This window comes from Equus quagga, chromosome 11, assembly GCF_021613505.1.
Source record: "Equus quagga isolate Etosha38 chromosome 11, UCLA_HA_Equagga_1.0, whole genome shotgun sequence".
Lineage (NCBI taxonomy): Eukaryota > Metazoa > Chordata > Mammalia > Perissodactyla > Equidae > Equus > Equus quagga.
In genome coordinates, this window is record NC_060277.1 from 116,066,033 (window position 1) to 116,086,801 (window position 20,769).

Here is a 20,769-nt window from a genome sequence, read left to right on the forward strand (position 1 = left end):
GTACAAGCAGTCTGGGCGCAGAGAGTCACCCTTAGCACTTAGGGAACGGTGTGAACCCTCCTGAGATCCAGGTTCCCAGATGCCTGCTACTGATGGCCAGTCTTGTAAGTAGGCCTTCTAAGGAGAGCAGTGGGCCTGCCGTCGGGTGCATTCAGAGGAGCACGCAGTTTACACCTACACCCCTGTGTGCGTTCTCTCGTTGGGGATGTGCCTGGTTTTAGCTGAAGGCATGGGTGAGCGTTCCCCTTGCTCTTCTCTTCTCCTCCTCATGCCCCTGGTGGGTGATTCTAGGGCCAAAAGGGAATGTTGGTTTATTGACTACTGAAAATAAGGGCCCTCCTCTTTTACTGGAAGTTGAGAATTTTTTTATTCGTATGCCTTCTGTTTTTTTATCTTTTTATCTATTTTCTACTTTTTTTTTTTTTAAAGATTTTACTTTATTTCCTTTTTCTCCCCAAAGCCCCCCAGTACGTAGTTGTATATTCTTCGTTGTGGGTCCTTCTAGTTGTGGCATGTGGGACGCTGCCTCAGCGTGGTTTGATGAGCAATGCCATGTCTGTGCCCAGGATTTGAACCAACGAAACACTGGGCCACCTGCAGCGGAGCGTGCGAAGTTAACCACTCGGCCACGGGGCCAGCCCCTATTTTCTACTTTCTCAAAGGCCAATTGCATGCTGAATGGGGCTGCTGAAGAGAAGCTGTTACACTGATGTATTACGATTTGTCTTTTTCTTTTCTTTTTTTTTAAAGACATTTTATATTTTTTGAGGAAGATTAGCCCTGAGCTAACTGTTGCCATTCCTCCTCTTTTTGCTGAGGAAGACTGGCCCTGAGCTAACATCCATGTCCATCTTCCTCTGCTTTATATATGGGACACCTACCATAGCATGGCTTGTCATGTGGTGCCGTGTCCTCACCTGGGATCCGAACTGGTGAACCCCGGGCTGCTGAAGTGGAACGTGCGCACTTAACCACTGAGCCACCAGCCAGCCTCCTATTTTTCTTTCTGTTTCTTTTGTCTGCTGAGGTAGCCAGCTAAGGCCGTATGACCGAAGGTCTGTGTGGGTGCAGGAGGAGCTGACGATGGTCTGACCCAAGCCTCTGAGCTCAGCAGCATCCGAAAGGCTTGTAGGGCAGTGAGTGGGAGGGAGGGCAGCAGGACCCAGCAGGGCATGCAGGTTACCCCCGTTCTGTACACAGGAGTTATTTTACTTTGACTTAACTTCTCAGACTTGGGAGACTCGCTACATGCTTTTGCTGTGGCTGTCCGTGACCTGCTTGATCCCTTTCGACTTTTCACGCCTTGACGGGAACCTCCTCAGTCAGCCTGGGCAGATTCGAATGTCCATAATGGACCGAATTCTCCAAATAGCAGAGGTAAGTGTGATTGTGCAAGTGTTTGGCTCCTCTTTAGTGTCCTCTTTCTTGCTCTTGCTGTTTCTTGCGCGTTAGAGTTTAATCAGGTACCCTAATTGACATTTATATACTTCTTAGACTGCTGCTGCTGTTTTTCAGTGACGTACAGTTCCATTTCATAATTTACTTGGGAATTGTGATAATTCATACAGGGGTCAGGATGACTGACTTTAGTAAATTTCATTTCTTTGTAGATAATGCAAATACTCTGTTAAGCATAATAATGAAATAGAGGTTTCAGGGTGCACTGATAAGAGAAAATAAAGGTCCATTTTAAATTTACTTTTAACATTATTTAAATAACACATAATGTAGGAAAACTAGGAAATAAAGAGAGGCAGGAAAATATTAAATTGAAATCTGTCAAATCCTAGTGCTAAGGGGTGACACTTGTATATTTCTTCAAACTTTTCCTGATGCGGATGGTATGCATACAGACACAGATTATGCGTAAAAAATTACCCCAGACTTGAGTGGTTTAACATGAATTTACCATTTCATGGTTCTGTGGTCAGGAATCTGGCTATGGCTTCGCTGGACCCTCCACATCAAGGTCTCCCCAGGCAGCAGTCAAAGCTCACCTGGGGCAGGGTCCACTGCCAAGCTCTCATGGTCATTGGCAGAAGGCAGATCTTGAGGGTGTTGGACCAATGGCCTTGGTGTTTTTCTGGCTGTTCCTGACCGCGTGGCCCCCCTAGCATGGCAGCTTGTTCTGTCAAAGCCAGCAAGGGGCAGGGTCTGCGAGCAGGACGGAAGTCATAGTAATGTGTTATAAATGACGGAAGTGACCCCCAACCGCTTGCCAAATTTTCTTGGTTAGGAGCAAGTCCAGCCCACATTGAAAGGAAGACACAGGGCTGTGTTAGAGTCAGCCTGCCACACTTACCTATACCAAGCAGTCACTGAGTGCTTGCTCTCTGCCAGACACTGTTCTGAACACTTTTCCTGTATGAGCTCAGTTAACTTAGTGAGGCAGTTGACTGTTTCTCTCCTCATTTGACTGAGGAGGCAGCGGCATAGACATCAGTGACTTAGCTGGCCCCTTTCTCCTGATGCTGGACCAGATGTGCAGGCAGTCCAGCTCCTGAGCCCACACTCTTTGTAGCACTCCACGGTGCCCATGTTGTGTCCTGCTGTCCTCTGGCCTCTTTCCCCTTCGCAGGATATTCTGAATGTCTTAAGTCAGTGAGTAGCTGTCTCCCTCGTAACCTTTAAGGGAAAAGGGGCTCCACTGTGTTCTGATTTGTGACGTCTCCTCTTACAAGTGGACGTTTTGTTTCTTCTGGCTGTGTTCTGTTAGAAACAGTGTGATGATGCGTACCCTTTGTGCTTGTCCCCTAAGTGGGGTTGCAGGTGGGGCCGTACATGTCTGAGGGGTGGCAATCTGTATGGGATTGTCCTCCAGAAAGCCTGCCCTGAGAAAAGATCTTGTAAGTGTATCATTTGGAAAAAAGTTAGTTGAGGTGAGAACTGGAAACCTCTTAAGGTGGGCGTCCCAAGAACAGCTAGTCACTTGTATGAACCTGAAGCCCTCTTCCATCTGCATGGGGCCTCCTGACTGTTCTGCACACTGAGATGCTGATGGGTCCCAAGTGTGTCCCACAGACACACCGCGATTCTTTGTCGTAGTTGGGTAACACAGACAGCTTCCATTTTTCTGCTGTTTTCCCAAATGTGTGTTTCAGGTATGTGATCCCGTGCGGTGTGTAGATTAGGCACTTTCCTGAGGGTGAGCACAGTGGTTGGTGGCCCTAGCTGTCAGCTCAAGTTTAGGAGTGGTTTGTGCAGATTTGGGATTTGGCCTCTGCCTACAAGCTTATTCCTGACCCGGGCTCTCGGGGAGCCACTGAGTATGGCATTAGCCAGCAGAACAGGTCCCTGAGCTCTGCATTGTGGGTGTAACAGTGCCTGTCCTTTGTCCTTTCTTCCAGTCCTACTTGGTGGTCAGTGACAAGGCCAGAGATGCAGCTGCCGTCCTCGTGTCCAAGTAAGTGCCCAGTAGGCCCCCTGCGGTCGTGTTGGTTGGTCTGTGACTGGCATGGTCTAAGAGGGTTTGTCTTACGTACCTTCTGTGTCACCTGTGTGTCTGTGTGGTCCTCAAAGGAGGACACTGTGCTGACGGGCCTGGGGAAGTCTTGCCTCTCCTGAGAACTCACTCTCTCTCTTTGAGGGAGCATCAGGCCTCGGTTAGGGGCTCCCAGGTGACCTGATGGGCCCATTAATGGAGCACAGATTTAGAAAAGGTGTATCAGTATACCTGGGTATGACATCACCTTTGGGGTGTGGTAATTAGGCCTTTAACAGTCGCTGAGAAGGCAGTGTATGCAGTGGCGTACGGTGATCAGGAACTACGATTGGGCCACTGTAGCCTGAGATAAAAATCTGCAAACATTTTATGTTAACTGAAAACCAGGTTGTGCCTCAAACAGGTGAAGGTGGTTTTATCTGATGAGCTTTGTCACGTGAACCAAGGAGTGGGTCTGGAGTCTCCAAATGCCAAAAACGCATTTCAAAGCTGAGTAAACTGGTTGGTGAAATGTGGAAATGGAAGAAAGCAGTTTTTCTAAATTAATCTTTTCTTTGATATGTGATTTAAAATATGTGTATAGAGTAAATAAATTAGAAAATTTGGCTGTTATTCCCCCTCTATCTTTGTGAAAGTTGAAAATTGGCTGTAAAAAACTTGGAATTTTTGATTGGGAAAATGGGCATCACTTCATTGAGAGTCACTTTACGCTTGAGTGTATGACCTTCTTGCACGGAGTGGGAAGAGAAACACTGAATTCCTAGGGCAGTGAGGGCACTTGCTAACCCCAGGGCAGAGCCTGGGTGTAAGAAGCCAATTTTAGGAGTCGGGGAGGAGGCACTTGAGCCTGCCCGAGACGCTCCGCCTGGCGGAGGGAAGCTCGTTGGATAGAGGCTTCTCATGTTTTTGACAAGGACTGAAAAACATTATGGGTTTCTTTCTCTTTTTTTTTTTTTTGAGGAAGGTTAGCCTTGAGCTAACGTCCACTGCCAGTCCTCCTCTTTTGCTGAGGAAGATTGTCCCTGAGCTAACATCCATGTCCGTCTTCCTCTACTTTGTATTTGGGACACCTGCCTCAGGATGGCTTGACAAGCACTGTGTAGGTCCGTGCCCAGGATCTGAGCCAGCGAATCCTGGGCTGCTGAAGTGGAGTGCGTGTGCCGCTGGGCCAGCCCCTATCAGTTTCCTCCTAATTGTAAAAGAAATCAAGTGTGTTTTTGAAAATAAAGAAGAGTTCAAAGTACAAAATAAAACTCACGTGGACTTTCATCCCCCAGAGATGTGACTGTTCTTTGTCCTGCCACTCTCTGGGTGTGTGTTCTGTCCATGGGCATGTTGGTGCACACGCTTGTGCGTACCGGCTACTGTATGGGGTACCGACAGTCAGCCCTGGAGCTTCAGTCAGTCTTCTTCCAAGAGGTGATTACCGTGTGAATATTTCATTGCTTCTCCAACCTCCTCTTGGACATGTAACTGCTGCCCTGCCAGTTTGTTAGTAACATTAATACTGTCACAAACATTCTGCATAAAGGTTTGTACCATTCTGATTGCTTCCTAGAAATGGAATGAGCATTTTAGGGCTTTTAAATGCAGTTACTAGAAAGGTTGAACAAGTTGAAAGTCACCTTTTCCCCATATTTACCAACACTGTGTGATCTTACAAATGTTTGCCAAATTTGTTAAATGAAAAATAATACCTGTTTCTATTACTAGCAGTACTGAGGGTTTGGTAGAGTTATGCTGAGCTTCACTTTGTGGAGCATCACACCTTTGGGGTGGGGAGGGGGGTGAAGCCCTAAACCTTTATTCCCTCTATGGTGTCTTCCAGGAAAGGTGATCCCAGAGATCCGGGGTGGCGTGGGGGCAGGTTCAAGAGCTGACGGGACCTTGCCACACCATCTAGTGGCTGGGACGAGCAAGCATTCCTCATGGTTGTGCTGGTTTTCAGCGTGTTGAGGATGAACTAGCCAGTTGCAGGCTGTAGGTGCAGCCGGGGCTGTGCAGCGTTTCTTCCAGTGTGTTCTAGAATGGGCAGGTGCTGTGATTGGAAGAGGTCTTAGAGCTGCTCTGGGTTAACCCACCTTGTAGCACGTCGCAGATGTGTGCCAGGTTCTGATTTGCATATTTCTCAGGCTTTCTTTGGTGGGTTGTTACACTAAAGTCATGGGGCATGTGTGGCGTCTGTCCCCAGTCTGGTGTTTCATGGAGGAGCTGCCTGTCTCACCCACTCTGCCGTCAGGTGTGAATGCTTTCCCGTTTACCACCTGCAGTTCTGGAGCCACACCTCTTTCCCTTTGTGAACTGAACCTTTAAAGGTCAGCTGCATTTTGTGTAACTCTCGATGATGTTACATTGATGCCAAGACATTTCAGTAGGCGTGTTCCTTTATAGAAACTCTTCAGTGGAAAAATATGCCTTTATTCTTACTGATTACATTAGTTTTGAAAAGCAGATATTTCTGTCTCATTATAAAAGCAAGGTATGCTCCATGTGGAGAAGTTGGAAATTTTGGAACATAGAAAAATGACACATTTGTAATTGTAATACACAGTATATGTGTTGTGTTTCTGTTGTCTTTTTCTGTACCCTTACTGCATTGCATATGTACAGCACAATCTCACTGAGTTAGCACCCTACTTTCCCACTTAATTCCACAGGCCTCTCCTCAGGAGAGAGGAGACGGGGGTGGGAGGGCCTGTGCCTGACCTCAGAGAGATCATAGTGGGGAACCAGCCCCCGAGGGCCGTGGTCCGGGCAGCATCTTGTTTTCTTGGATTGGGGAGTGTTGTGGGTATCTCCTGAAGGAGGACATAATTCATAGTGCAGAGGACAGACGTCCTGGCATGGAGACTCATCTGAACAGGAGGATGTGGGAGCTGGTAAGGGACGAGTTCTCGTCTGTTGGGGCCTTGGTTGACCTGTCACCTGTTTGTTCCCTTCTGGCAGGTTTGTCACCCGGCCTGACGTCAAGCAGAAGAAGATGGCGGATTTCCTGGACTGGAGCCTGTGCACCTTGGCCCGCTCCTCCTTCCAGACCATCGAGGGGGTCATCACCATGGACGGGACGCTGCAGGCCCTGGTAAACACTGCCCCAGGGGCGGGGACAGTGAGCAGTCAGCTTGTGGAACCTTCGAAACGGTGGGGATAAGTTCTGTTTCCCTTTGGCTCGTTCTGAAGTAGTTGGAACGTAGGCAGAGATTTAACCCTGACAGCATAGTGAACACAGTTTCTTTTTTCCGCTGCCTTGGCCTGTGCCTTACCACCCAGGGCTGGCCTTGGATAGTTGGTGCTGGGCTTTCTGCTCCAGCAGAGGTGGGCCGAGCCAGCCTTGCGTGCCACCGCCAGGGGGCAGTGGTGCCCGGGGAGCCAGGTCAGCTGGCCGGGCAGGCAGGGGCGCGTCCCCCGGTTTCCTGCTGCTTGATTGTGTTAGAGTGTGTTGTTGGAACCAGCTCCAAGGACGCTAGGCAGGTGATTTGCAGTTTGCTTTTGTTCGGATTCTGAGGTTGGGTGTTGGTGACAACTGTGTTCGACACAGACGGCGCCCACCTGGAGTGTGCTCTCCCTTTCCTGGCGATGTGCTCTACTCATCCCCAGAGTTGCCGTTTCTGGTGCTAACCAGGAGGAAAGATCTAGTTTAGCTTTCTTGAGGAGGGGAGGCTGCCGCACCATGAAGCTCTCTGAACTCTTGGGTCAGCCCTCCCCTCCCCTGGGAGTGAGCAGCCCCCGTGGCCCTCATGGCCCTTGCCTTGGTCATTGTGGGCACAGCGCCTCCTCTCTGCTCTTCACCTGCTGTGGGCGAGACTTTGTTCTTGTCCTTGTCTCTGAAGCTTGAGAGGCCGATGGCCCACTTTCAGGAGAGCAGGGCATTTTGGACTCCATTTAAATGGAGGCGTTTGGGGCTGTGACTCAGCATGATGTCATCTTCTTGGGTGTTGTCCCCTCTGCTTTCCTTGGCTCTTGTGGGTTCTAACGAGGTGTTGAGGGTGTGAGGGCCGCTGGAAAGTGGGGCTCATGGTGTGATCACCCAGGGCAGGGCGTGCAGGATGCGAGAGGAGAGGAGATGGCAGCTCTGGGCTCCTGTGCTGTGCTGGGCCTGGGAAAGCCCTTTCTCCCTGAACGAATGCTGGGCCTTGGCCGCTTAGGGAATTGCTACCTTGTTCTTTGTCGTAGAAATGTTCTCTGCATCTGTTTCTTCCTATTCGTGTTGCCATTGTCTTCAGGAGGGATTGTCATTCAAAGGATGAGAATATTTCAAGACATCCTAAAAAGAAACCTGAAAAAATAAAACATTTCCTGAATTCTTGTAGTCTGTTGAGGTAATATCTGTTCATGCTTCCTTTCATTCTGTAAATAAATGTAGTATGTTTTACAATGTGGTGTTTTTTTTTTGCTGCGAAAGATTAGCCCTGAACTAAAATATGTTGGCAGTCTTCCTCTCTCTTTTTTTTTCCCTCCCCAAAGCCCCAGTATGTAGTTGTATATCCTAGTTCTAAGTTCTTCTAATTCTTCTATGTGAGCCACTGCCACAGCATGTCTCCTGACAGACAGGTGGTGTGGTTCCATGCCTGGGAACTGGGCCTGGGCTGCTGAAGCGGAACACGCTGAACTTTAATCACTAGGCCACCAGGGCTGGCTCTATACAGTGGCTTTTAAAGATTAAGATATAATTCATGTACCATAAACAGTTCACCCTTTTAAAGTGTATAAATCAGTCATGATTTTGTATGTGCACAAGGTTGTACAACCACCACCACTACCTAATTCCAGAATATTCTCATCGCTCCTAAAGGAAAGCCCACACCCATTAGCTCTCTCTCTCCCCCTGCCCCTTCCCCAGCCCCTGGAAACCACTAATGTACTCCCTGTCCCTGTGCATTTGCTTATTCTGTACAGTGCCTGGCCTTTTGTGTCTGGCTTCTTTCATTTAGTATGTTTTCAAGATTCATCCACATCGCAGTGTGTGTCAGTAATTCATTCCTTTTTATGGCCAGATGATGTTCCATTGTGTGGGTATTCTTAGCTCTGTTGAATAATCCTAATCTGAACTTTTTTTATTTTGGTAACATTGGTTTATAACATTATGTAAGTTTTGGGTGTACATCATTATATTTTGATTTCTGTGTAGATTACTTCATGTTCACCACCCAAAGACTAATTACAATCCATCCCCACACACATGTGCCGAATCACCCCTTTTGCCCTCCTCCCTCCCCCCTTCCCCTCTGGTAACCACCAGTGCAGTCTCTGTCTCTATGTGTTTGTTGTTTAATCTGATCTTTCGTGTATAAAATTTTGTTTGAGCGTATATTTTCAGTTCCCTTTGATATGTAATAGGTTTGAACAAAAATTTAACAATACCGTAATTTAAGTATTTTCCTGTGTTTCTGAGGTCTTTTAAAAATTTTTGTAGGGGCTGCATACCTGTTGTGTTGGTGGAACGCAGGTGTCAGCCTGTGTGCCCCGGTGGCTCTCGTTCCAGCTGTGGGGGTGCTGCGTAAAGAGGATTGTGTTGCGATTTCCAGTTTAATGGCTGTGATGGAGGTCAGTGCAGGGGGAGGCTGCCTGGAAGGTGCCGAGTGTGGAGCGGAGGGGAGGGGAGGCATGGGTTGCAGACTTGGGATTGCAGAACTCCTGGGGGAGGCTGTCTGTGTTTTAGGTAATTCTGGTGAAGGTTGGGTGGCTGGGGTTGTGATGGTTTATTTGAAGGTTTGGGAGTAAGTGGATTCTTAATTTTTTGCCATGAGGCACACTGAGGAGTCTTAGGTGTGGAGAAACGCCTGGAAGGGCTGACAGTGCAGCTGGAACTGTCAGTCGCCGTGGCCTCGCAGGGTGGAAGTTAGACCCACCTGAGGGTGGGCGGTGCTGTGGGAGGGTAGGCACTTTGCTCCTGACTCGCTTCTGTGGTTGTGGTCCTCCTGTGGACCTTCTCCCAGTTAGGAGTCTGCGTATGTGACAGGCTCCCAGGGTCTCCTGCAGTTGCTGTCCAGGGGCCATTGCTGCATTCGCGTCAGGGCAGCTGAGCCACCAGGGCCCCTACACTGCAGGGCTGGAGCCAGCTGTGAACTGCCCCAGGAACCTGCAGGCAGGTGGATCCTGCATGGCCCCTGCCCGGGCTGGTGGTGGGAGGCGGGTTCCCTGGGAGAGGCAGTGGTGGCCTGCATGCTCTGCCCACCAGCGAGGGTGCCCTGCAGCTGCTCCTTGTCCCTTGGTTCCAGTCCTCAGGGCTCTGATGCTCTTCTCAGCTTGAGAACATTAAGGTGCCACTTCTGTCCAGATCTGCAGTTGCTGTGCCCCTGGGCCTTTCTTTTATGTTTTGATCATCTTGTTCCTTGCCTCTAGATTGTTGCAAGTTTTCTGTTTTTTCTTCCCCACTGGGAGGCACATGAGTTAAAGAGCAAGACCCAGTACTCTGACAGGCCAGCTTGCTGCCTGTTCTCCTGCCACCTGTTGGAGTAAGTGGCATTCTTTTCTGCAGAATTGAAGCAGCTGGGAGTGGGCACCTGTTTTTATTTCCAAGTTCCACACTGAGGAGGAGAGTTCTACTCTTTTTTCTCTTCCTCCTGAGGAATAAAAAGATTTTCCTGATGGCTTCAGGCCCCCCTGCGTGTTTGTTGGCAGAGCCCGAGGCAGGTGCGCCCTCCCCCAGCCAGGTGGCACCGCAGTGCTGTCTAGAGATGTGCCCTCAGCACCAGTGAGCAATAGTCTGACGCAACAGCCTAGTCAAGCAGGTGAATGAGACTACTGTGAAGCCACGGCCCACGGGGCCCAGCCCCCTCCGGGGCTCCCAGGGCCAGGCGCATCCCTTCCAGAGCCTTCTGAAGCCCAGTGTTTCTTCGGGAAGACCTTGGTCTTTCTGGATCATGCGTCTTGGTTCCGTTTCTCTTTTTGAGGGAGCCATTTCTCTAATTGCTACTGCTGCCCTTGGGCAGGAGCAAGCTGTGCTGGGTGCTGGGCTCTCCCGAGCTGGAGCCGGTTTCACCATGGGCTTGTCAGACCTGAACAGCAGAGGCTGGGCGTCCGCTGTGCATGATGAAACTTGCAGGTGTATTGTGCTTCAGGATCTCATCTGCTTCCTTTGATGCACTTGGCTGTGTTTTTATCCACCTGTTCATTAGTGTGGGTTAGGCGAAACAGGTGAACTCGTAACAAGTACCGTCGAAACTGGGCTTTGAGTGTTTCTTCCCTGAAGGGTGTTCCTCTTGCAGTGGTGATTTTTAACTCTGGAAGGGGAACAAGTGTTTGGCAACTTCATGTCACTAGCAGGCCCCTTTGCCTTTTTAGTTTTTAAAGATTGGCACCTGAGCTAACATCTGTTGCCAATCTTCTTTTTTTTTCTTCTTCTTCTTCCCAAAGCCCTCCAGTACACAGTTGTATACTCGAGTTGTCAGTGCCGCTGGTTGTGCCGTGTGGGACGCCACCTCAGCATGGCCTGATGAGCAGTGCCATGTCCTCACTTAGGATCTGAACCGGCAAAACCCTGGGCCACCGAAGTGGAGCGTGTGAACTTAACCACTGGGCCCGGGGCCGGCCCCCCTTTTGCCGTTTTAAAGCACTCTTTGGTTTAGTCCTGTTTAAGCATTAGGATTAATGCACATTGAGGAAACTCAAGGAAGGAATCTGCAGTATCAGAAACTGCAGGTGGTTGTGTGAGTGTGCTGCACCTCTGCCTGCGTCCTGGGTGCTATGCTGGCTTGGCGCTTACCACCCAGTGGAAGGTTTAATGACTGTGCACTTTCTCCTCTGCCTGCTTCCTGTGATGGCTGGGAGGTGGGCAGCGCTTCTGTTTCTGAGACGGGCTTTCCATGTGAAAGTGTGATCAGTGTTAGGATCGCATCTCCCCTTCACAGTGAAGCTGCCTTTACTTTGTCAGTGACAGAGGCAGACGTCTTGTTAAAGGATAGAACAGTTGCAAACGACAGCATTAAACACCAGGTAAGCAACGGACAGCTGGCACCTGCACTCCCACCCACGCCTGAGTGCCACGGGGGCCTTGCCCAGGCTGCCCTGGTCTGTGAGTCGTTGAAGTGAATCAAAGGAGTCTGGTGCTCAGGTTGCAGCACTGTCGAGCAGACTGCCCTCACCGCGTTTGGTGGGACGCTCCAGGAACACATGTCCTGGCCGCAGATGTTGCAGTTGGCTCTGCCCTAGGCGCTTTGCTGCCGCGAGGGAGGCCGATGGATGTGGGCCAGTCCTGGGCGTTGGGACGTGCTGTGGCAATACCTGTGATCCCAGGTGGAGGTGAAGACCTTGCTCCACGCTCCCCATCCGGAGAGGGAAATAACAACTCTTGCCTCAGAGGGTGGTGTGAGCTGACTAGCACAAGTTGTGGCATCTCATGATGAAAGAGGCCATTTGGTTGTCAGGGTGCTTCTTGGGGCGGCTTTGGTCTCTCTCAGGGCTCTCTGGGGAGGGGCCCCTGTCGGTTCATGTCAGGTTCACTTGGGCCAGAGGACAGATTATCCAAATTGGGCTTTTAGTCATAGCACCTGCAGGGTTTTGGGTGGAGGAAAATATGGTAACCCTTTGAATATGTACACTTTTTGGAATGTGTGTACATTTCTGTCATGTTCCTGTGCTCCTGTAGAATTCAGGTGAAATGAGGTACCCTCATTTTCCTCGTGGGTTTGAAGGAAGATGCCGAGCAGCCAGCTCTGATGCTGTCTTATTCCATGCAACTCAGCATTTTGTGTGGGGCTGCGGCACTGCACGAGTCGTGTTGAAGCCTGTGTGGTGTGTGGCACACCTTTAATTCCACCGGCCGGGTGGTTTGCACACCTGCTGTGTGACAGGGCGACATGTCCTGCTGGACAGGCGTGCACTCGCTTGCAGGCAGCCTGGCCTGGGCCCACACTGGGAGGGGAAGGGGCCTTGCTGGTCAAGGGCTCCCCTCGCCTCTAGATGAGAGGACAGACGCAGAGGGCTGTGCGCCTGGTTGGTGCAGAGCCACGTGGCTGGTGTCCCTCTTGTTGGGCCTGGCCTGTGGCCTCATTGCAGGCCATCAGAGGGCCTCACAGCCCCCACCTGCCCTTGGGCTGCGTTCTCAGGTGCCTGGTGCCAGGCCGCCCTCACCCTTCCCTCTGACGCGGGTGTCCCTCTGGCTCTGTCTGTGGGCGGCTGGCATTCCCGCAGTTCACCTGGAGCTCAGGTTCTGGTTTCTCTCCTGGCTCTAGAGGCCTGGTTCTGGGCGCCTGTTGTGCCTCCTCCGCAGGTCTAGAGTCGGGTCTGTTGTCCTGTCACCGTCCCCTCAGCCTGTGTAGTGAGGGCCTTGCAACAAGCGAGGATGCTGGGCACCCGAGTCCTGTCGCCAGGGGAGGTGGTTCTGAGATGTCTCCTGGGTTGGTGCTCACCTGGCTGCCCCCTCCGTGGCCCGTCCTCCCCCCTGTCCCAGAGGTCCTTGGCCTCGAGTGCGGCTCTCTGCCTGAGAGTGTGCTCTGCAGATGGGAGCTGGCCCAGTCTGTGCAGGGTCCCCCTGGGGCCTTCAGCGGCAGTCGTGCTCTGTCTCCGTGACCTTCAGTGGTGCTGCTCGGGAGAACCGGGTGGCGAGAGGGCCGAGGAACCTGAGGGGAGCCAGAGCCAGAGAGCAGACAGCTGGCAAGGTGCTTTCCTCCAGGCCCTGCGGCCGGTGCCAAGCGCTAGGCAGGGCCAGGCCAAGGAGGGACAGCAGTGGTGGTCTCCTGCCCTGGGACTCCAGGGTGCTGGGCTCTGTGCTGACACTTCCTCGTGTGTGCCCTAGGTCCTGGCGGCATGCTGCCGCTGTGTCACCAGGGAAGGGACAAGCACTGAGGTGTGTAGGCTGGAAGTGGCGGAGCTGGGACCCGGGCAGTCTCCTCTGAAGGGGTCGAAGTGGTGGCTGTGCAGTCAGATGGGCTTGTCTTGGTGGATCCAGGGCAGGCGGCTCCCTCGATGGTGTTCTTGGTCCTGCACTTGTTTCCACTGCTCGGCAGCACTGCTCAGGCACCCACCCTGTGGGAGCCCCTCAGTGGGCTCGGCTCTGTGCCATCTAGTCCCTGGGCGAGGCGTGCCCACTCTGCCTCCTGGTGTTTCCTCGTGTCTCACTTGCACACGGAGGGCAGGGGGCCTCCTGTGGGCCTCTTGGCTGGGGTGCCCCCTCCTCCTGTTGGGCTCAGAGCCAGAGCGCCACCCCTCCCCACGTGGGGAGAAGCCCAGGCCGCTTCCTGAGCCGATCCCAATGCCAGCTCTGCCTGGGACGTTCCCTGTGGGTCCCGAGTCCCCCAGCCTCTCCTGCTGCTTCTGAGCCTGTGGCTACTCTGCTATGGCAGAGCACTGTACAGATTTCATGTCGGCTCGTTTGTGTCCAGTTTTCTGTGGCAGAAATTGTCTTTTTATATCTCATATGTCACTGTGTTAGGCAAATAGGAGATGTGCAATCAGTGTTTTTTGGTACTTGACTAATTCAGAAGTGATTATCTTTATCCAGAAATTATTAGCAATTGAAGTAAGTGGTAATAACAAAGACGTATTTGGGAGGCACTGGAGTTCTCCTAATTTTGGGTGTCTCTAAGACAGTCCTCGTGTTTTCCCATTTCCTACAAGTCTTTCCTGTCTGCGGGCTTTCTTTTCATGTCATGGAGGTTGCAGCATGACAGTGTCGTTGTGGCTGTTACAGATTGATTCCGACCCTCATAAGGTGGGGCGTTCAGATCTTCCGTGTTTAAAAGGGGGTAATTGAAAGCCACTTGAGTGTTTTACCTTTGTGTGGTTCCCAGGTTACGAGTCTTACAAGGCTCTCATGAGGTGGGTACCCTCCGGAACAGAACCCTGTCTTCCTCCGTGTCCTGAGTCCTGAGAGCTCCTGACAGAGGCAGCCAGGCACGAGGATCTGGGGAGTGGTGGTTTAAGTGGGAATCTTAGTGCAGTTACTGTTGGGTTCATGGTTACCACATGGGCCGTTTAGAACATTCAAAAGAGCTGGACGAATAGTAAGATAGTAGACACTCTATTGTGAGCAGATTGATTGAACGACATAGAAATTATGCCAGAAATGATGAAGTCAGGAAGTCACTGTCGTCTGGCATCTTCTGGGCTCTCCGCGTGCACCACGTGGCCTCATCGTACGAGGGAGGGTACGGAAGCTGCGCTTGCGGCTGTCCCCTTCACGGGGTGGGGCGTGGGTTTATGGCTGGGGTTTCAGTTTGCGTTTACCTTTCACTGTAAGATGGAGTAAATGTGTAGCACGTTATGGGAAGGTAAAAGCTAGACGTGATTATTTTGGTCATTTAAACTTTTTTTAGAGAAAGTTATTTTTATTATTATTATTGAGGTCTTACTGGTTGAGAACATTGTGGAATTGCAAGTGTACATTGTTATTTATCACTTTGTGTAGACTGCATTGTGCTCACCACCAATAGTCTAGTTTTTATTGGTCACTATACACATGTGCCCCTTACCCCCTTTCTGCCTCCCCCCACTTCTTCCCCTCTGGTAACCACTAATCTTAAACATTTGTGTATGATGTTAATTTTTATTTACATATTTGTTTACTTAAAATTCTTTATAATTTATTTGACACAATTTATTTTATCAGAAATTGTAGTTTTTTCGTTCTGAGTCCTAGCTGATTCTAATCAGTCATTTATCCCAGCCATAGAAAACTTAATTTCAACAATTAAATTTTCCTCTTTGGAGAGTCCTCTTTTCCCGGCAGTTGTGCAGTCCCGAGGAGCTGAACCAGGCGTGCTCTTGAGGGAAGATGAGGAGCTGAACCAGGCGTGCTCTTGAGGAGAAATGCTCCGATTCCTCTGGGGCCAGGGGAGCTTCTGACCTGGCCGGCCAGCCCCCTGTGAAGGTGTGGCTCCCCGTCCTGGGCCTACTTCTGGAGCACGGCAGGGGCCTACCTTCAGGACAGTTCTTCTGTATTCTTGGACTCAGCTTCCTGTTGTTTCTCGGGGAGCTAGCTGTCCTCACCTTTGTGTTTGCAAGCCAGCAGAGGCACTAGCTCCAGTCAGGTGGTGGTAGGAGGGTTCTTTTCCTCTGAACTCCTGGGAGGGGGAGCTTCGAGCGTGCGCTGTGAGAGTTGCTCCGTACGGTGCCTTTGGTGTTATGTGAAGGACACAGAGCTGCCTTGGCTGTGCTGCCTTCCACAAAAAGTGTGGCTCTGGGGCTCACTGCGGCACAGGTGAGGGCCGCGGGCGAGCTCTGAATGCGTCCAGCTGAGCATGGGTTCTGTTGGTGCCGAGAGTCCTTTCTGAACACATTTTGTCCTCTTTGTGTGTGGCATGACTCTTGATGGGGCATGATACCGCTCCCTAGCATTGGGACAAGGCTCAGGAGCTGGGAGCTCGCTCTGCTTGAACTCCATCCTGTCTACTTGTCGGTGTGTGTATGTCATGTCTTCCTGAGGGGCCGGGACGAGCAGCACTTGCCAGCTTGCAGGAGAATTCCTGGGCACTGATGAGTGCACAGAGCTGGTGTGTGGGAGACCTTTCTCCCGGGGCCTGGGGTGGAGCTGCTTTTCTTGGCCTTGACTTGGTGGTGCCTTCAGGTAGCCTCAAACCAGCATCTCCTGCTTGGCAGCCGGGCCGACTTGCTCCTGAGCAGCTGACAGCCTGTGAGTCATGGGCTTGGAGAACATGCCCCGGGGAGGGGAAGCTGCTTTGCACGTTGCAGAAGAGCAAGCCTGGGTGGGTAAGCAATTGAGAGGTGCGGTGGTTTAGAGTGATTCCTGAGAGGCTCGTTTTGTTTGCACCTTGCGCTGTGCTAGTTTCTGGAACAACAAAAACAGGCCTGATGGTCATTTCTCTTCAGCTGCGTGCTGCTGTTTTCTCTGAGTGGCATGATTACTTTGGTGGTTTCCAGTGGGTCCGTGTTTTATGCTTCCATGAAAGTGGGGTGCACCTCCCATTTTGTGGCTGAGTACTCAAGTCCATCAGAAGACCAGAATGTTTCTGTCTGGCCACTTGCTCCCATTGCTGAGGTTCTCTGTCCTCCGTGTGCAGCTGACTGGACCACATGCTCTCAGGAGTGAAAGGCAGTGAAGATGGCCCCATGTTTATGTGGAAAAAAATGACCAACAAAAACAAAGCCCTTGTCTTCGCTGATTTTTGTTCTTTCCTTTCCTCCTCTTGCTCTCCTGAGTCCGTTCCAGGAGAGTCAGTAACTCCCATGACACTTCCCTTTCTATGTACGGAGCTCCTAGGTTATCTTGTGGGATTCAAGGTCAGGAAAAGTGCAGGGATCAAGAGAACTCATCTTGTGCCCATAAAAAGATGGTGTTCGGTTCCCCCTTAGCCCAGACAGTGGCTGGCTACTGGGCCTTGGTGCTGGCCCCTTCTGGGTGGGGGCGGGGACCGCCAGGGCCTGAGCTGGTGTCTCCGGGTGGAGGCCTGTCACGTCTGCCCGGGCCCAGTGGTGGGGCCATGTCAGCACCAGTTATCAGAGGAATGACACTGGAAACTTGTCACTACTGTATTCTTTTCTCTTATTTAGACTTTATAAGGAGTTTGGCAAATTAGCAATGCTCATATGTGAGAACATTTTTGGCATTAAGTATTTTAAATTCTTACTACTTAGTTAGTGAAGGGGACCAAAGAGTCCTTTAACCGGTGCCGAGTGCTGTCATTCCTGTGTCCTGACTACTGTGTCCATCCTCCCGTTCCCTGTAGGCCTTCTGCCCTAGTTGGTGTTCTCGGCTTACCTGGACTTTACAGGAGCCTCCTGGAAAGTCCTCATCTTTTAGTGTTCCTCTCCCTGCATGTGTCCCCTGGACTGTCTGTCAGGGCGGAATCCCATCGTGCTACTGCTGTCCAGGGTTAGACAGGAGCACATTGCCCACAGGGTGAATTTCAGCCCCTCGCGTGGTTCCTCAGTAGGGAGTTTGTTATCTGTGGCTCAAAACCCACCCCAAAGTCTGTGGCTCAGACAGCAGCCATTGTTCCTGCATGTGGCTCTGTGAGTCCTGAGAAGCCAGGGAGCAGCACATATCTTGTCTCTGCCCCTAGATGCTGGGGGCCTTGGCTGAGAAGCCCACATGGTGGGATGGCTTGAAGTGCCAATCCTGTCGACCGTGGTGCCTGTGTGGCATCTCCGCATGTGGCTGGATTCTCCCACTGAGGCAGCTGGGTTCCCAGAGGGAGTGTCCCAGGGCAGTGTTGGGACAGCAGGTGGCCAGGAGGCCTCGCAGAATGTGCCTGGGCTCAGCAGTCAGAGCGTCGCTCCACCAGGCTCTGCTGGTTGAAGCAGCCGGAAGCCCACTGGTCTGGGGAGGGGAGCATAGGCCCATGGACCCCAGCTCTGGATGGGGGGCATGTCAGAGGACTTGCCACATGGGGTGACCATGTAATTTTACCCAAACTGCTTATTTGAGAAAAAGGAGGCTCTCTTCATAGTTCAGCTGGGCAACAGCATCAACTGGGATCCCCTGGACTGAGTGGGTGACGGTCACCCTCAGTCCGACGCCCATTCTGAACTGGCCCAGAGCTGCCTGTCTGCTGTCTCTCTTGGCTTCTCCCCGAAGGTCTGATGCTCTCACAGACCCAGCTGTGTATGTACATCCCGTTTGGGTCCCGCCTTCTCACTGATTGCCTGCATTTCTCAGGGAGAACTGGCTGCAGGGACAGCTTCTTTGTGAAGTTGCTTTGCCCTGGGTGTGACTAGGCGTCTCACTGCCCCTTGTATGAACTTCCGTCAGGCTGCGTAGCCCACGGAATCCACGTGGCTGTTTTGGTGCTTGGTGGCTCTCTCCCAGACTCTTGAGTCCCTGAACGGAGGGGACCAGTGTTTCTGCTCAGTAAGTGTTCTATAAATGGATGATTTCTGTCTGAAGTATATCAAATTGGGCACATTTGAATTTATGTGGAGTAAATTAATTTTGTATGTCATTTAAGTTACCCCTAGGGAATAGTTCTTAAAATAGTTTGGGACAGACAAAAGGAATATATCTATATTTACTTGGTAGGAAACATTTCTGATCTCCTTGATGAATGTGTTTTATGTTCATTTGCGTTTTATTCTCCAAGTGGCTCAGTGGAGTAGAGAGGATGTCATTGCCCCTGTTTTGTATACTGAGGAAACAGATTCAGAGAAGGGACCCTCCTGCCTGGTCATGCAGGCGTGCAGTGGTGGTTTGCGTGGCTCTCAGGCGGGGAAGGCCCGGTGCCCTCTGGTGCCCTGTTGGTCTAGTGCTCCTCTGTCCCACACGTGCAGATGGTCCCTCAGCAGATTCAGCAGATCGAGGATGAAAAACATTTTTATTCCACACCTGGTTAGAGATCGACTGATCAAGCCATTCAGGCGGTTTGTACTGAAAAATTGCTAGTCCCTTGCCCTGCCCTTGTCACTGCAGCTCGTCTTCTCAGACACCTCGCTGGCTTGTGAGGGTGACTGCTGCCCTCTCTACGTGACGTGCGCCCCTTGCCTGGCTTCACTCACGGTTTCCTCTCTCAAGTTGCTGGCTTGGCTCATTTACTCCGTTGCTGCCGTCTCCTAGCATTGGTGATGACGCTGCTCTTTCCAGGAGCTCTCGGTTGTAGCTGTGATACCTGACGGACCTCTGTTTCTTCTGCCTTGCCCTCCACGTGGGTGCTCCAGACCCCACCTGCTCCCTGTAAGGGGACGTCGTCAGGGCTGGGCCCTCTCAGCCAGCTGTGCCTTCACTTGTGTGTTATCTGAGTGGACAATATTTACATTCTGTTCTGTATCCTTACTAAAGTCTTTTGCTTTGTCTTTAGAGTTATTGCTTGTAACTTTTAGAATCAACAGCATTTACGTTATTCTGAATAACGCTGCTCATTGTGGGGGTTTCACTTTCTGTTCTGCAGTCCCAGTGTCCTTATAAAGGGGTCTTGTGCCTGGTGCTAATGTCAGTTGGATTCTACTTTCTAACATTCCCGTTGATCAAAATCCTGCCATATTGTTGTTTGTTTCATGTATGGACCATAATTTGTATAGTTTTGATTTTCCTGTGGTTTGCTTATCTTTTTCTTTTCTTCATCAATCCTTAATATAGTCTACTTCTAATATGTTCTGTTTATGCCTGAGACCCCCTTCTACCCTTCTGGAAGGTTCTACTCCATGCTTCTGCTGACTCTGGAGCCCCTCTAGGGTCATCTGGGCCAGCCGGCTCCTCCTTCTCCTGTAGCCCCCCAGGGTCTAGTCTGGAGTGTCTTCTCACTGCTCCATTGAAAATTTGTTGAGTTTTGTCCTTATTGGATTTAGGAGAAAGCATTCAGTCTTTTATATTGAGTGTGATGCTAGCGGTGGGTTTTCACGGGTACTCTTTATCATGTTGAGGAAATTCCCTCTTGTTCCGAGTTGGTTGAGAGCTTTCATCATGTTGAATTTTGCCCGGTGCTTTTCCTGCTTTTATTGAGGTCATTGTATGTGTTTTGTCCTCTATTCTGTTAATATGCACATCACATTAGTTGTGTTTTGGATGTTAAACCAGACTTACATTCCATGCGAATGGGGGTAAACTCCTTTGGTTGTGGAGTAGCATTGGCTGAGCGTGTTCCTTGATTCAGCTTGTTGATACTTTGTGAAGGGTTTTTGTGTGCACATTCATGAGGGATGTTGGTCTGTGGTTTTCTTCTGATGTCTTTGGCTTTTTATCAGGCTAACACTGGCCTCATACAGTGAAGCTGGGAAGTGTTCTTTTCTCTGTTTTCTTAAAGCTTTTGTAGGATATTGTTATTTTTTCCTTAAATACTTGCTAGAATTCATTAGTGAAGCCATGTAAGCCTAGGGTTTTCTTTGTGGGAAGATTCTAAATTACTAATTAAATTTCTTTACATGATACAGGTCTATTCAAATTTTATATTTCTTTTCTTTCTTTCTTTCCTTTTTTGTTTTTTTTTTTTTTTTGCTGAGGAAGACTGGCCCTGAGCTAACATCTGTGCCCATCTTCCTCTACTTTGTATGTGGGACGCCTGCCACAGCATGGCTTGATGGCAGTGTGTAGGTCTGCGCCTGGGATCCAAACCAGCGAACCCTGGGCTGCTGAAGCAAAACGTGCAAACTTAACCGCTATGCCACTGGGCCGGCCCCAAATTTTCTGTGTCGTCTTAGGTCATTTTTTGGTAATTTGTGTCTTTCTTGGAATGGGTCTATTTCCTTTGAGTTGTCTAATTTGTTGTCATGAAGTTGTTTATAAAATTTCTGTATTACGCTTTTAATTTCTATAGGATCTCTTGTGAAGTCCCTGTGTTCCTGATTTTTTTATAAAAAATAAAATGTATGTGTATATATGTATGTGCACACATGTGTGTATATATAAAAATAAAAGGTGTGTATATATATATGTATGCACACGTGTGTATATATAAAAATAAAATGTGTGTATGTATATATGTATGCGCACACATGTGTGTATA

General features: G+C 50.3%; 1 protein-coding gene across 7 annotated transcripts in view; it reads left to right on the forward strand.

The window, feature by feature from the left end:
* The window catches only part of TBCD (tubulin folding cofactor D), a 190,006-nt gene that overhangs the window by 18,761 nt on the left and 150,476 nt on the right, over positions 1–20,769 (forward strand). For all 7 annotated transcript variants that reach the window (XM_046676423.1, XM_046676424.1, XM_046676420.1 and 4 more), the window contains exons 5-7: positions 1,231–1,377; positions 3,348–3,403; positions 6,389–6,521. In XM_046676423.1, coding sequence (XP_046532379.1) covers positions 1,231–1,377; positions 3,348–3,403; positions 6,389–6,521 — 336 coding nt within the window. The remainder of the gene's footprint in view (positions 1–1,230; positions 1,378–3,347; positions 3,404–6,388; positions 6,522–20,769) is intronic.